The sequence below is a fragment of the Halichoeres trimaculatus genome, unplaced genomic scaffold (assembly GCF_033239565.1).
Source record: "Halichoeres trimaculatus isolate MK-OKI-2021-1 unplaced genomic scaffold, fHalTri1.1 fHalTri1_scaffold_23, whole genome shotgun sequence".
Classification (NCBI taxonomy): Eukaryota; Metazoa; Chordata; class Actinopteri; order Labriformes; family Labridae; genus Halichoeres; species Halichoeres trimaculatus.
In genome coordinates, this window is record NW_027437201.1 from 21,707,370 (window position 1) to 21,723,612 (window position 16,243).

The window sequence follows — 16,243 nt, forward strand, 5'->3', positions numbered from 1 at the left end:
TTGTTTTTCGCCACCTTTCTGTCAGAGATGATCATGATAAAGCAGTATGTTAAGGCTGATATGTGTGTTATCCTCACTTTCATCAGTGTGGCTCCAGTCTGTCTGCTCCTGCCAATGTGCTGAAGTGCAGGAAGACGCCTCTAGATGGCAGTGTCGCACCTCAGGTGAGGGTCGGGACACTGAGTCGGTGGGTGTGACAACGCAGCTGCGTCCTCATTGCTGCACGGACACTGGGAGTGAAGTGGATTTGAGTTCAGTTTGAATTGATCACAAAGAGGATGAACAAGTTATCATAAGGTCACCGACCGAGAGGTCTCTCTGTCGCACTCTTCACGAAAATCCTCAAATATTTTATCTCAAGATGTCCAGGAAAAAGAGGAATTGCACCTTTCTCACCACTTTTATTAATTTGTAGAAAAATATTTATAAACACCTGGATTTTTCTTGTTTTCCAAAACAAACTATGATTCAAAAACTCACACTGAGAACAAATGTGTCTTCCATAAAAGCAGAAAATTAAGCTTCTCGAAGCTTTTCACCCGACAGCTTCATGTTAAAGTACACCACTGCACCTGTATTTCACGTACCTGGTGGTATGCATGTTTTATTTCCTCCATCTTCATGAGTGCTGAACTAGTTGTATTAATTGTGCCATAGTCCCTCTGCTACCTCTTCTGTTGGTGCGTCCATCTCCAAATTTCTAACACCGCTGCATACAGAAACTACACTTTCATACACTTTTGGAAAAACGTGAACAGGCTTCATTTCTATTTACATATGCTTGTTTTAAAGAGCAGTGCAGCTTTTAAGTTAAAAATTTCCCTCTTTACCCCATGGAACATTTTACGCACGCGTAAAATGCGCGTAAATTACGCACAGTAACAGACGCACACAAGTTAGTAGAAGATGAACAAGTTTTATTGAATATCAGTATAAACAGTCTTAAAGTGAAAGAACACAGTGTGTGTGTGGTGTGTGTGTATGCTGGGAGTTGTGTGGACATGTACAGAATGGAGCGTGGATGGATGACAGCTATGGAGCCTTCAGGAAGATCTTATTGTCCATGCGCACAGTCTGCACATTGTAAAGGCTCCACAATGCTCACCATTGACACACTTTCACTTTCAGTGTGACCCCGTGCACAAACAATTACTGTGAGTTCAACTCTATGTACATTTTTTATTCTTTTCAGTCTATTTTGTCTCCGAGGATCAGAAAGACACGAACAGCTTCGTTAACGCCAAATAAAACGATCACAATAACTTCTACAGCATCTTTAGTCGATAGTGCAATGGAGGAGAAACTTGGTAAATTTAGCTTCAGTTTGATGAGACCTTACAAAAATAATACATATAAGAAACATATCCTGAAGTATTTACAGTCCTGTTTGACAGAGTCCTTCACTTCTTCTTCGCTGATTTCGCTGCCTTTTTGGGCGCCTTTGCCTTGGGCTTGGCTGCCTTCTTTGCTGGTTTTGGTTTTGGCTTGGCTGCCTTGGTTTTCTTCGCCGGTGCCTTCTTGGCTTTCACTGGCGTCGCTTTTTTCGCGACCTTTTTCACTTTCTTCGCAGCTGCCTTTTTGGGTTTCTCGGCCGTTTTGGACACCTTCTTGGGCTTGGCCACCTTCTTAGGGGCTTTTGCGGGCTTCGCTGCCTTCTTTGGTTTGGCTGACGCGGCTGCCTTAGCTGGTTTCTTGGCGTCCTCCGGTTTGGTCAGCCTGAAGGATCCGGACGCACCGACGCCTTTGGTGTGGCGGAGCATCCCGCTGGCCACCAGCCGCTTCAGGGCCAGTTTGATCTGCATGTCGACGTTGTCGCCCACCTTGTAGTTCTTCCTGACGTACTTCTGGATGGACTGACGGGACGCTCCGCTCCGGCTCGCGTCGTGAACGATCGCTGCCTTAATCATGTCCGAGTATTTGGGATGGGAAGCCGGTTTCTTGGGCTTTGATGCCTTTTTAGTTTTGGCTGGAGCTGCTGATGTCTCTGCCATGGTCAGTGCCCTTTCAGTCAGTTATCAGGTGGAAAGGAAAAAGTCCTGAAGTGCGATTTCTCCCGACTGAGCTGGTGCACCGGAGTGTCAGGAAAAGCGACAGGAAAAACACTCACGACCCCGAATAAAGCTTCCCCGGAGAGTCCGAGCTGCGAAACAAAGCTCACTTTCTGCTGCCACAAAGGAAATATTCCCTAAATCAGCCTCAAAACGGTACGCGACACTTCGCAAGATCACTTAAAGTCTCTTATTCCACAGGCGCTTCACTGAACCTATGAAGCCTATCCGCGGACGTGATTGAGAACACCAACTGCCAGCAGCTGATCTAACGGACTCCATGGAACTGGCGCCGTCCCGTTTGTGTTTCTTCGTCCTCCATCTCTCGGCAAATATAAAAACTGTGGAGCAGCAGTGGCGGACACGACCTGACGGGCTGATAGCAGAGACATTGGGCTTCCCGCGGACACACTTGTTCGTCTCCATCCGCGCCGGCGAACAACTTTTATTCCCGGAAAACCCGCTGGAAGTAGCGCGGGCTGTGAACAATTTTGCACAATTCGCCTTAAATTGACCCAAACAGACGGGTCCTGGTTCCGAACCGGCCCATGCATATGAAAATCTAATCTATGCTCAGAGGGATGCACGCGGTTCTGCGCATGTGGATCATCGTTTTCGCTTTTAATACATTGATACATTTTCCCAACTAACACAGTCCGGCCATTGACTTTGGGTGACGTGGTCGAGATTATTTAGTGTTAAACCTCGTATAAATTAAATGTCACTGTATGTAAATCACAGGTGACACCCGGGATGCTAATCTGGGTCTGTACAGGTCCAGACTCGGTGCTTTGCGTGGCTGTGTTCGCTGCTTTTTGGACGGATTTGGTTATAAGTGTCACTATGGCAGGCGCTGCTCGCGCTCCATTGTCAGGAAAGTTGCCAACACCTCCAAAGATCAGGGATCCTGATACCAGGTCATGGTACTGATCATCCCGGTTCTGACAGGGGTTCAGGTGTTAAATGTGTGTCCAGGTGGGAGTTTAGCTGCATGGGGGGGGGCTGCAGCCAAAAGCAAAGTCCTTCAATACAGGGCGCAGTGATGGCTTTCTATTGTTCAGGAACTGGCGCATCAGAGCTCAGGCAGCACCAGCTCTGACATTTGGCTTCTCCTCTTTTCTTTTCATGTCTCTGCTGTCAGAGTTAAGACAATAAACCCCTCACACATGGAAAAGTTAACTCTAGTTTTTCTGTTTTATTTCTCATTTTATTTCCAGGTCTGTTGTCCCTCCCTGCAACGCCATTTTGATTCCTATATGAAAGTCACAGACACAGGAGCAGGGCTCTCCTCCGACTTTTATTCCAAGGTAATCCCACTTATTCAACACTCATTTCTGCAATTTAGCAAACACTTTAATCACACACTTCACACTCAGGGTGCAGAACACCGGACACACATGCACTTTGTAGCACTGCTCCCTACAGGGTGCACTACAATGGGACACAGCCTATTTAGAGACAATCATGTGTCCACTGTTGCGCAAAAAAAGACATGAAATAAAATCATATTCATGTCGCTCATTTGAATTTTATGTCCAGTTACTTCAGATTACAGCTCTGATCAGATGAGGAAATTAAAGGAGATGAGTGTGAGTTCATCCGTGCTTCCACCTGTGTCCTCACAGGGAGTTGAGGGTGATTGTTTTGTTATTTGGTGAGTGAAGGAGTGAGGAGCTGAGTTAGTGAACAAGGAGGGATTGAACGAGTGAATGCGAGGAGGGAGGGGGAGAGTGAAGGAGTGAGGGAGTGAGGGAGAGTCGAGCAGAGGAGGGAGGGAGGAGGAGGGGGGGTGAAGGGATGAGTTGTACTATAAAGCGCACGTGCACAGGAGCGGGAGGGGGAGTGAAGGGATGAACGTGGATCAGGGAGTGAGAGGATGAGTCAGTTTGGGAGCGCGGTTAATTGATGATTTCAGGTGAAGGGGCTCTTTATTTTGTTTTTTGGTGTTAAAAAAATTTAATGCATGTATATTTTTTAAAAATTACATTCAATAAAAAATGATTAAATGAAATAAACAAATCCCCATTGTTTGGTAACCATGGTGAGACCGTGCAGCAGACACAGCCTGAGCAGCCATGGTGCTTTATTTTAATGTTTTATTACAGATTCATCCTAAATTAATCTACATATCCATGAATAAATGAGGTTATTATTCCGTTGTTTTGTCACCGAGTGTCTGGAGCGCTGTGTTATTGTCTCTGACGCGTGCCCCGTTTGGGAAGCAGCAGCCAAACACAGCCCGGCTCCGCGCAGACCCCTCCCTCTGTCCCCGACACAGGGACGTCCTCCTCACCGACTGGCTCTGCTGACTTCAGATATCCAGATTGTCGGTGTGGTGAGCTGTAACCCGGTGACCAGGATCTTTATTAGCTCTGTGATAGTGAACCATCATTTACTGTGGTGCCCCTGCAGAGTTACAGCCCACACTAAGACCTTTATTGTTTCCTGACTGGCGTCAAAGGATTAGATGATTAATCTGATTGGCCGTCAGGAAATAAATGTGGCTTTTCATTAACCTCTCAAGTCATTTATCTGTCCACTTACCTGTGAAAGGTGGTCTGTCTTTAGAGTAAACTGATGATGTCATGGAGAGCTCTGGTAAATAACCATCAGAAATCAGAAATACTTTATTGATCCACTTTATAGTTACAGTTACTCCCTTCAGAAAGTGTTTAAATACAAAAAGTACGAAATATGAAATGATAAGATATAAGAAAGTTTAAAATGGAAGCAGAAGTGTAATGTGAAATCAAATGTAAGTAAAGAAGTATGAGCATTTACCAAGAATATGGTATAAAATGTAGACATAAATCATGGTATATATCACAAACACTGTTATTGTGTGTGTGTGTGTGTGTGTGTATATATATATATATATATATATATATATATATATATATATATATAGCGCAGGAGGTAAATATTAAAATAGAATGCAAACACTAAAGTACTTGTAATAAAAAAAAATCACAACAATAATAATAATAGTAATAATAAAAATAATAATGAAAAATAATCATAATAATAAATATAATAATAAAACAAAATAAATTATAATAGTAATAAACAATTTAAAGAATTATTTATGAAAAATAAAAATGAAAAATTTACGCACTTAAAAAACAGAGCTTTACAAAGTGCTTTGACAAATTGCCAGGACTTAGAAAGAAACAAGCTTCAGCACAAAGAAAAATGCCCAAATGTAAAAGATTTTATAACATACATACATATATACTTATATTGCACAGGAAGTAAATATTAAAAAAGAATGCAAACACTTAAGTGGTAGTAATAAAAATGTAATAGTAGTAATAATCAGAATAAAGATAATGAAAATAATACATATAATTATAGTAATAATCACTTTAATAATAATAATAATAATAATAATAATAATAATAACAATAATGATAATAATAGTAATTATGATTATTATTATTTTATTTATTATAAATTAAAAAATATAATTGTAACAATAATAGATTTAAGGATTATGAATAATAAATAAAATAAAAAAAATATGCACTTGAAAAAACAAAAGTTCACATAGTGCTTTGACAAACAGCCAGGACTTAAAAAAAAAAGAAACACAAGCTTCTGCAAAAAAAATGCTTAATAAAATAAATTTTATGATAAAACAAAGGCTTAGTTCAGTCAAGACTCTTTTAGAAATACTGTAGATTTATATGACAATGAACCCAGAATATACAAGAACCAAAAACATCCATCAGCAAGAAAAAGAAAAGACAATAAAATGAGGTTAGGAGGGAAAATTATGACAGTAAATACAAAAGACAGTATCAAGACTGTTTACAGAATAATAACATGATAAAATAATGATAATAAAAGCGATAATAAAATAATGAGCAAGCGATAAAACAATATAAAAGCTTTAAGGCAGTTAAACTGTAGTAAGATAAGAAATAAGATGAAGATAAGATGAAAGAAGAAGTTTCATGTAAAGAAATGTTGATACAGGGAGTTTATGCTAGTTTCACATGAACGTTTCAGATTTGGTCTCAGTTTGTTCGCCTGTTGGTAAAACCTCCCTGATGTCTGAGCCGGAGTTACTCTCCGTTTAGAGATCACCCACACCGTCCTGTCAGAAATACTCCAGTGTCTAACCTCTAAATTTATCCAATGCCAGTTTGTAATTTTAGCCGTCTATAACCATCTCAAGCCTGGTCCTGCCCCTGACCCAAAGCAGCTTGGGTAATATCACCCACCGTGACGGCTGCTGTTTGCTAAAAGCTCTCATCCTGAGTTCCTCTGTCAGATGATTCAATCAGAGCGTCTCTGTGTGGAGAAGGAGCTGATTGGTTTAAAAACAGGGTCACAGATTTAAGATTAGACCATTTCTTTGTCTGTCATGAATCCTGCCTGATGTGGTTTATTGATTATACGCTCATTAGCTTTAGCAGCTTTAGCATGATTCTTCATGTTACACATTTACTGCACCTTTAAATCTACGTTTCACACTTTTAACTTTAATGTGATTAACAACAGACGGTGCAAATGTGTTTTTTTTAACACGTATATGCTTATTAGCCTTCTTACTCGTTGAGTTTTCATGCTAGCAGTGAGTTGCTGGTTTATTTCTTGCTATAACTCAGCAATTCCAGATTTGGCATCCTTCACAACTTCTTCTTTGAGCTCGGTTAACTCTTTTTCATTTTTGTTTTGAAGTCCATATGTCTGTGCTAAATGGTATCCAGGCCAGAGTGTATTGTCAAGGTTAGCGGGTTAGCATTAGCATCGTCGGTCTGATCCATTGTAGTTGAAAAATGTTGTTTATTCTTTTGGCTGTCTCTTTTCTTGACTCTAGTTTAAGCCCCCTCCCATTGAAACTGAATGGAGAGTGTTTTTAATGGGTTGCTAGGGCTGGTTTTAAGCTAGCTATCGAGAGCTAAGTTTCACGTAGCCATCCATTGTAATACATTTTTCTTCAACACATAAAGTGGATGTAAATGCCCCAAAGTCATTGATCCAGTCAGCTCTTAAACCTGTTAAACAAGTAATGCTTCCTGAATGTTCTCACTCAGGAATTTGAGTGATCCTGAGGCCTTCGTTTGAGGACGTTAGCGACTTGTCCAACCCACCAGAAACCATCAAATCAAAGCTTTTTCTTTAATTTTTCATTTACAGGAACATCAACCATATATCTTTAATTTGTTTCCATCTAGACGCTGTGGGTGTTACATCAGCTTATTTCTGGGAGAGTCATGAGGGTGGACAAAACCCTTCATTTATTGCCTTTAGGTGTTAATATCTGCACACATAATCTGATCCTTGTTCCTAGTTTTAAAAAAAGTTGGTTTCATCTTGCAGCTGCCGTAGCCAAAGCAGTTAGCGCTTAGCCCCTTCCCGAGCCAGCAGCGTGCCATGTTGAGACAGCGGAAAGTGAGAACAAGGCATCGACAGACTAACAGTTTAATACGCTTGTCCAGCTGGGGTGTGAGCGCGCTCTGTGGAGGTAGTGTTAGCGCCTGTTTAGCTTTTGACAGTTGTGGCAACACTTGGATGTGTTAGCAGGTGTCAGTGGCCAAGTGGTGTGCTGACTGCTGCACACCCGAGCCAACCCAACCCCCCCCCACCGTAAGGCGCTCTTTGTGAATGACTTAGCATACCAGCTCCAAAAGCAGGTAGCTCTGTCCACACTGTCAGCTGTCACACACCCCGCTCACATGACCGGCTCCTGATTGGACGTGACCGAGCACCTGTGGGCTGTCAGTCACCACAGGCAGAGACGGGTCTTTGTCTCTTTAAAATGACTAAATGACACAGCACTTCCTGCGTCTGTAACGTAGAGTTGTTGGACCACATTTCCCATGTTGCACTCACAGTTACACATCTGACACAATGACCAGGAGCGATCACGTCTGATCCATCACGCTGCAGTTGAAGAACGCCACATTTAGCCTTAATCCTGACTTTAACCTTTGCCCTCTTAATGCTGGAGTCTTAGGTGGAGAACACAAGCTGCTGCTGCAGACGGACACTCAACCACAGACTCTGATTTCTGCGTCTAAATCTGTGAGATGAAGACTTCGCCAGAGCATCTGAAGTCTTCATCACCCCTCTTTAATTCATTGATTCTTTAACTGCTCTGGTTTGATTTGAAAACTTTAAACTCAGATAAATCGACCAGAACAGAAGTTTTTTGGTGTGTTTAAATGCACAGATCAAGAGCAGACATTATTTATAAAAACACTCATGACCTCTGAGCTATTTTCACCAACAGAGGGCAGCAGCAGCCAAAATAAAAGTGATTAAAGCGCGTTAATCACAGTTTATATAAATTAGGCTGAGCTTAATCGTGTTCAGGTAAGGCTGCTTTGTTTTCATGACTCCTTTAAACACTTAGAAAAGCCTCAACAATGTAGAGTTAATAACAAAAATACTCTAAAATAATCAGGAATACTCTGTTGATCTTAGGATGAAATTTGGTTTAACCATTGCTCCTCACATAACACACACTCTTATAAAGTTTTTGTCTTATTTTAAGTACAAATTGTCTTTTTATGTACTTGATACAAGCCACATTCAACTTATCAGTCCAGAGAAAATGTCGTTTTTCAAGTTATTCAAGTAAAATTAAGGTCTGAATTGCTTGTAACAAGTTTAAATAATCTGCCAATTGAGCAAGAAAAAAGTTACTTGTAAAAAGAAATTATTTTAGTTTCAATTAAGGCACCGATCTTCAAAACGTCTGACCTGCCGATATCTTAAACAACCAATAAAGTGTCCTGAAAATTAGGTCTCAAAGCAAAAAGCAACAAAGGCTGGCTGTCAGACCTTCCTGGAGGTTTATATATCTCATTGGCAGACTTTTTTTTACTTGTTACTAAAAATTAAGACCTCATTTTTCTCTTTGAATAACTTGAAATAAGACATTTTTCTGGACTGGTCAGGTGAATGTGGCTCATATTAAGTCTGAAAAGACATTTTCTACTGGAAATAAGACAAAAATACTTGGTAAGACTTCAGTTTTTTGCAGTGTAGAAAGTAGGACTAGTAATCGGAAAATAACCAAAACCTACAAATATTTCCACTCTGTCACGTGTGTTTTTAATTCCATTGCTTCAGTAAATAACCCTTAGTTACGGTGGCCTGTAGGTGTGAGCTGGTTTGCAAAAGCAACAACTCAACAAGGGATGGGTTCCCTTTACATCTGAAACGATACAGTACCGATGCCCAGTACCTGGCAATCGGTACCGGTACTCAACGGTACCAATTTTCGGTACTTTTCTGTGCTTATGAGAAAAAAAATCAATTTGTTTTATAATAAAATCTTGATTTTTTTTAAGTTTAATATATTTTTTCGGTAACGCTTTATATTAAGGTCCTGTAATAAGCATTAATAAGACGTTTGTAAGTACTTATAAGATGCTAATTAACATTATTATTTGTTTATAAGACTATGTAACTGCTTAATAAGTGTTTAATAAGGTAATCGTAATAGTTACTACAAGACAACTTAATCTATAAGCTATATGGAACCTAACCCTAACCCTCTTTGTTTTTTGTCTTCTGCTTTTGTCCCTCATGAGCCCACCCCCTAAACCTAACCATTCAGGGCCCCATGCCAAAACCTAACCATTCAGGGCCCCATGCCTAAACCTAACCATTCAGGGCCCCATGCCTAAACCTAACCTGTGGGGCCTCACGCCTAACCCTTATAATGACCTTATTAAACACTTATTAAGCAGTTATATAGTCTTATAAACAAATAATGTTAATAAGCATCTTATAAGTACTTACAGAGGTCTTATTAATGCTTATTACAGGACCTTAATATAAAGCGATACCATTTTGGCTTCAATATATATCCTTGCAATGCTGTGTTCATGTCCAGCATGGAAAATCCCCCTTTCAATTGTACGTGAGTCGGTACCCGGTACTTTTGACAGAATTCGGTCGGTACCCATAAAAGTACCTAATTTGGTGCCCATCCTCAAACACAATGGAAGTAAAGAGCAGTTATCCTTATGGACACTGAAAAGTTGTGAAAGAAATTAAACGACTGTTTTCTTTTTTACCTTCAGCTTTAGATGATCCATGATAAATTTACCTTTAATGCTAACGTTATTGATTCATAAAGTGAAGTGTAAGATGGTGGATTTTTCCGGTGAATAAAGAAATATTAGTACTATGAAAGATATTACAATGTGACACCCCCACAAAGCTTTATTTGTCATAGAGGAAGTTAAAAAGAAAACAATCATTTACTGACTTTCACAACTTTTCTGTCTGTTAGGATAACTGACCTCTTTAAGTCCCGCTGTGTCAAATTGTCTGACACCCACAAGCCACTGTACTTAGTGTTCATCAGTGAATGTTAATTTCAGTTACCTGTTTCAAAATTACAGAATAAACTGAGTTGAGAGTGGAATAAGTGAGAATTAACCCGACATCTAGAAGGTTTATTAATCTTGATTTAAATTGTTGACTCTGTGGCCCAGCCCTGGTAAAAATAACAAGTATGACCCTCTCTTACCATAAATTCTTTCACTCTTAACAGTTATTGAAGACACTCCTGGCCATCAGATCGTCTACATGCAGCTAATTTCTACGGACTGTGCCTTTAATCTATAGAACAGGAGTGCTAATTTCAGGTCAGTCCAGGTGAGACACCAGATCTTCGTCTGCGCTCTTTAAATACTCTGTGGTTTGTTTTGATGGACGTCGTCCAATGGGCTGCCCTCGGCTCAGGCTGCAGCTGCAGGTTTGGACACCAGAGGTCCCCCCACTCCTCGTTTCACCTCCTCGTCCTCCTGCTGTGGCTCCTCAGCCTCTCCATCAGAGGCAGCTCTGTGAGCAGAACTAAAAGAAGCACCGTGACACCAGGAATAGCAGTTGATGTCCAAACAGGTGACCTGTCCAGAGTCGAGGTTTAAAGCGTGGCTTCACTATGTGAGCAGGAAAAATCCCACCACATCCTTTCTCCCTTTCAGTCTCCTTCTTCTTCCTGTTTGATGTCCCCAAGAGATCGTCTAAATGGAGCAGCAAGGCCTGAAACTGTGTCATTCAGTGACCTGATTCATTTCTTTCTGCTGTTTTACACCATGCGGGTGATTCCCTCTATTGCACAATCAGTGCCGCCTGACGCTGAGCAGCTCCAGTTTTTTATTCACAGTGCTGCTTTGGGCTGGCAGGGTCCAGAAATCCCTCTGAGTTATCATCCTGGTTACTCTCAAATGATCACGTTAGCAAACAAAACATGAGAGGAGCAGTAAGACTCAGACCGGAGATACTCTTAGCTATATTTTATTTACAGGGACATGTATTTTTATGAGTCAACCTTTGAACTCTCAGCTCCTGGTGTCGAGTGTCTTCTTTTTTAACGGCATGAATTTTTAATTTCCAGGGAGGCGGTTGGCAGGAGTGTTTCTCAGCAATGCTCCAGACAGTTCTTCACATCAGTTTGACGTCCAGAGAAAAGTGTGCCACCCCCACAACCAGAGGTAGTTTTTGGCCAAAGCTTCCTTTCACATAACTTATTTTCCTCTGATGCTGTTTAGAAAGTCGAGTCTGGGAGGTACATGAAAGCTTCATACTCTGCAAAACTGAAATGTTATCAAGTGTTTTTGTCTTATTTTAAGTACAAATGCCTTTTGTACTCGATATGAGCTACACTCAGCTGGTGAGTCCTGAAAAATGACTTATTTCAAGTTATTAAAAGACAAAATGAGGTCTAAATTGCTTGGGACATTCAAGAAAAATCTGCCAATGGAACAAGAAAAAAGTTAGAATCCAACTTTGTTAAGCACTGTAAAAACAGACCGTGCTGACATAAGTGCTGTTCAGAAAAATATATAAATAAATAAAATAAGATTAAATATATAGCAGCTAATATGATACAAAAAACACTAAATTTGAAACAAATAAAAAAAACATAAAACATAATTAAAAAAATAAGTAAAAGACACAAAAGAGAAATTAAATAAATTAATAAATAAATAAAATAAGATAAAGTACATAGCAGCTAATATAATACAAAAACACTACATTTAAAATACAAAAAAATTAAAAATAAATAAATAAACGTAATTTAAAAAATAATTAAAAAACATAAAAAGAGCAATTTAATAAATAAATAAATATTTAAATATGATAAAATACCAAGCAGCTAATATAATACAAAGAACACTACATTTAAAATACAAAAATATTAAAAACATAAAACATAATTTAAAAAAATAATTAAATGACACAAAAGAGAAATTAAATAAATTAATCAATAAATAAAATAAGATAAAATTCATAGCAGCTAATATGATGCAAAAAAAAAAAAAATTAAAATGAACCCTTTACGTTATACTGCAAAAAAGAAACAGAAATCTTCTCAATGATTTTTAAAATTAAAGTAAAGTAAAAATTGTCTTATTTTACTTGATATATTCACCTGACCAGTCCAGAAAAATGTCTCATTTCAAGTTATTCAAAGACAAAATGAGGGCTGAATGGCTGGAACAAGTAAAAAAAAAAATCTGCCATTGGAACTAGAAAAAATTGCGACAAGAAGCAGGACATTTTTCTGGACTGGTCAGGTGAATGTGGCTCATATGAAGTCTAAAAAGACCAATCCACCAATGTACAAAACAAAGAAGAATAATAGAGGCGTTTAAAGCAGCAGTGCCTCTGGCTCCAAGCTCAGCCACAAAACCATCCCAACCAGAAATATGCAAACTGTCATACAGAGCAAGAAAAACTGAACCCTCAGTTTTTTAAGAAAAATAAAAGATTGATGGTTGTTTCAAAAACACTTGACCAAATAAAGAGCTGCTCTTTCTGTTTGGCAGAGAGCTCCTTCTTCTGCAGCCTTTCAGGAGTTTGCAGGGCCGCCCACACACGATCAGGAGCAGAGACCGACAAAAACACAACCACGGGCATTATACCCAAAGGTTTCACAGGGTTTTCTGACTGGTTCCTCCAAATATCTGGCATCATAACATCATACACCTCAAATGACAGCAAAGAAAAACAAGCAACCACAAAAACAGATGATCACATGACAGTTTCTGCCCTGCCATGAATAGAGAGGCAGAAATTCAAAAGAAGAAACTCTGCTTCATCTGCTGTCTGAGTGCGCCGTCAGGGATTTTTGTATAATTAGAGTTCTGAACCAAAAACGTCCTCATTAAACAGACAACTGAACAACATCACCTTCGCACGACCCAAAAGAAACCTTGTTTCTTCAGCGGGATCTTTTTAACTAGCACATGAGACATGAAACACAAAGAAGACTCAAATCTTCAGGAAAGCCTTTGTGTCTGCCCGCCTCATTTCTGAGGGGTGAAGCAGGAGCTCTTAATGGGGAAAACAAAGTCATCTGTCTAAAGCTGAGTCTTTCTTTCCAGGGCAGAGATGTTGCTCGAGACGTCATATCAAAATGTTCCTCAGTGTTCGTAAGCTGCATAAGCTTTATATCAAAACACTGAACAGATTTTAGCCCTGTAGTTCTTAGATAATTTACATTAAAGTCTTTGTCTTTTTTGTGAGCATGTATCTTGGCAAACTAGCATACATTGCAAAAGAAATTAACAAAAAGGTGTTCATCTCCATCATTAACTGCAAATGCCATACCACCAAAAACTCACCAAAATCAGCACACACCTCAGATTTGGCCAAAAATTCAATAAAATATAAAAATGTACCCCCACCATACCAAAATGTGCTCTCTAGCGCCACCTAGGCACACTAAAACAGCTCTCAATGACAGTAGGAATGTCATAGAGAAATCAAATTAATGTCAAAATGTTTGTCTCATTAAGACGCACAAATTAAATACCTACACCCCTGACCTATCTCAAACAGGAAGTCTGCAATTTGCCTTTCAAAATTAAACAAAGCCAACATATGGAGCCTCAAACAAAAGTTATCTCCTCCTAGGCCATAATTGGTATCGACTTGAAATTCGCTCAGATGACACAGTGGGCTCTGCTATACAAAATGTATTTATGAATTTGTTGTTTCTCCAACTGTTTTCGAATGACGAGCCCTCAAAGTCGGTGAACCCTAAAGAAGCCCTTTCAGCTCCTCCTATTAGAATGAATGGGAGAGGAGGATCAGGCTCCACACAGGCTGTGGCAGTTAGGCGTCTGCACAAAAAGTAAAAGTGGTACAGCTTTAAAACTCACATGGATGGATTCCTGACACAATTCACAACAAAAATATCTTATTTTGGAGAGATTTGGCCAAAATTGTGGCATTTATGAGGAGACGTTTCTAAAACTTCTTTCAATTTCACTCCTGAGAGGGCAGCAGTTGGTGATGATGTCACTCACTGATTGAGAGTTCCGTGCAGCTGGTCATGTGACCAATGCTGCTTGCAGCTTTAATTAGGGTCCGTAGGTCAGTGAAATGAATCCTCACAGCGTGTGAGCGTCAGATACTGCATCATACCGTGTGGCGATGGCTTTTAACTCTGTGTTTATCAGATCCTCTGTCTCATCATTGAAGCAGACCACATTGCTGAGCTGAGTGGGAGACCTCAGAGACGGCAGAGTGCTGTCCACTGCCCTACTTTTACACTTTACTAACTGAAAACCAGGATGTCCAGTTGTGTCAGCACGGGTCAAAGCTCAGCACGTCAGTCACAGAAGTGAACAGTATGAGTGCACCATGCGTCTGTGTTTTATTTCCTCTCTAACCAACACCGACACGTACCTGGCAGCCGTGGTTAGAAGCAGTAATAACAGCTGAATAGAAATGATCAATCTGAGCACTGACAGCCTTGTTTGCTTTTGTGGGTCACACAGAGGCATCAGTATTAATTTCAATCTGCTTCATAATGAGCTCAAACTCCTCACAGGAGCTTTAAATCCAGACCTTTAAAACATTTATGGCTCCCTCTCAGCAGCTGCTTCTCTGACAGAAACACAGCCATCCCCACGCAGACACGGATAAATAAAACACCTGCCTCATGGACCTCGGGGTCATTAAGCCGGCGAGGAAGAGCGCTGACTGCCGGTCTAATTACTGCCCCTCTCTGAAAGACTCTCTGAGAGACTCTCTGAAAGGCCTTGTTATTCTCTCCTGGAGGGTCGACCGGCGTTTTGTCTCGTGCTCTGAGGCCTTGTTAAAGAAGAAGCAGGCCGCTTGGGTTCACGCTGCCGCCTGTAACCACCCACCAGGGGTGAGGAGAACATGAAGGGTTGAGTCAGGCTCAAGAGAGACCATTCATGGGGGAAGGCCTCTGGCAGCTGAGGACCAGTTTCATCGCTGGCTTATCTCACTCTGTCAGTCATCTGGATCATGTTGTTGGTGGTGGTGTAATGGAAACAAAGATACCGGTGTCACCAGTGGCTGCTTTTACCTGCTCGTGGTGCAGTTTTTATCGCTTCCCATGCATTTGATTTAAAGTGTTTAAGCTTAATTGACTTTACTTTAAACTAGGGATAGGAATTTACAGCAATTCCGCTATTCCAAGAGTCTTAAACCTGCAGCTCTCTGACTCCTATGCAGTAGCTCCTTGTAGCTTGAATTTTTTTTTTTAATTGAAAAAAAGAATTTTTATAATTTGTTCAATCAAGTATTCCATCTAAATTAATAATTTTTGGAAAATGTTATATATATTATATTATATTATATTATATTATATTATATTATATTTTTTTTTTTGCAAATTTTTGGAAATTTCAAAATTGTTCAAAATTGTTGCATATTTTTTCATTTTTGTTTAATTTTTGCAAATTATTTAAATTGCATATTTTTTACTTTTGGTAAAATTTTAAGATTTATAACTCTTTTAAAAATATTTGGTAAAGTTTTAAAAATTCCATTTTTTAAGATTCTAGCAAATGTATAATTTTTTTTTTTGTTTTTAGATTTTGCAAACTTTGAAAAGTTCTATTTTCACTCCAAATTTGCAATTTTTTTAAAATGTTTCATATATTTTCTAATATCAATATTTATTTACTTTTTTTGCAAATTGTTGTTAATTTTTGAAAATTCTTTGAAACTTAAAAAGTTTAATTTTTTTCAAATTTTCAATATTTTATAAATTTTTGAAAATTATGTTTTTTAATCAAATTTTCAATTGTTTAAAGATTTTTGTAAAATTTTGCAAATATGTTTCAATATAAAAATTAATTTTGACTTTTTGCAAATTTATTACATTTGCAAATTTTGATTTTTTTTTTAAAACTTAAAATAGTTTTTGAATTTTTTTACATATTTACAAAATTTTGTAT

At 39.1% G+C, this 16,243-nt stretch overlaps 1 protein-coding gene across 1 annotated transcript; it reads right to left on the minus strand.

Moving 5' to 3' along the window:
* Positions 1-900: 900 nt before the first annotated feature.
* h1-0 (H1.0 linker histone) lies at positions 901-2,259 on the minus strand. Its single transcript, XM_074662578.1, has one exon. The coding sequence runs from the start codon at positions 1,989-1,991 to the stop codon at positions 1,401-1,403; it is 591 nt and encodes a 196-aa protein (XP_074518679.1). The 5' UTR covers positions 1,992-2,259; the 3' UTR covers positions 901-1,400.
* Positions 2,260-16,243: the final 13,984 nt, after the last annotated feature.

Coding starts and splice junctions, on each gene's coding strand:
- h1-0 (XM_074662578.1), bottom strand. CDS start 1,991: ATGGCAGAGACATCAGCAGCTCCAGCCAAAACTAAAAAGGCATCAAAG.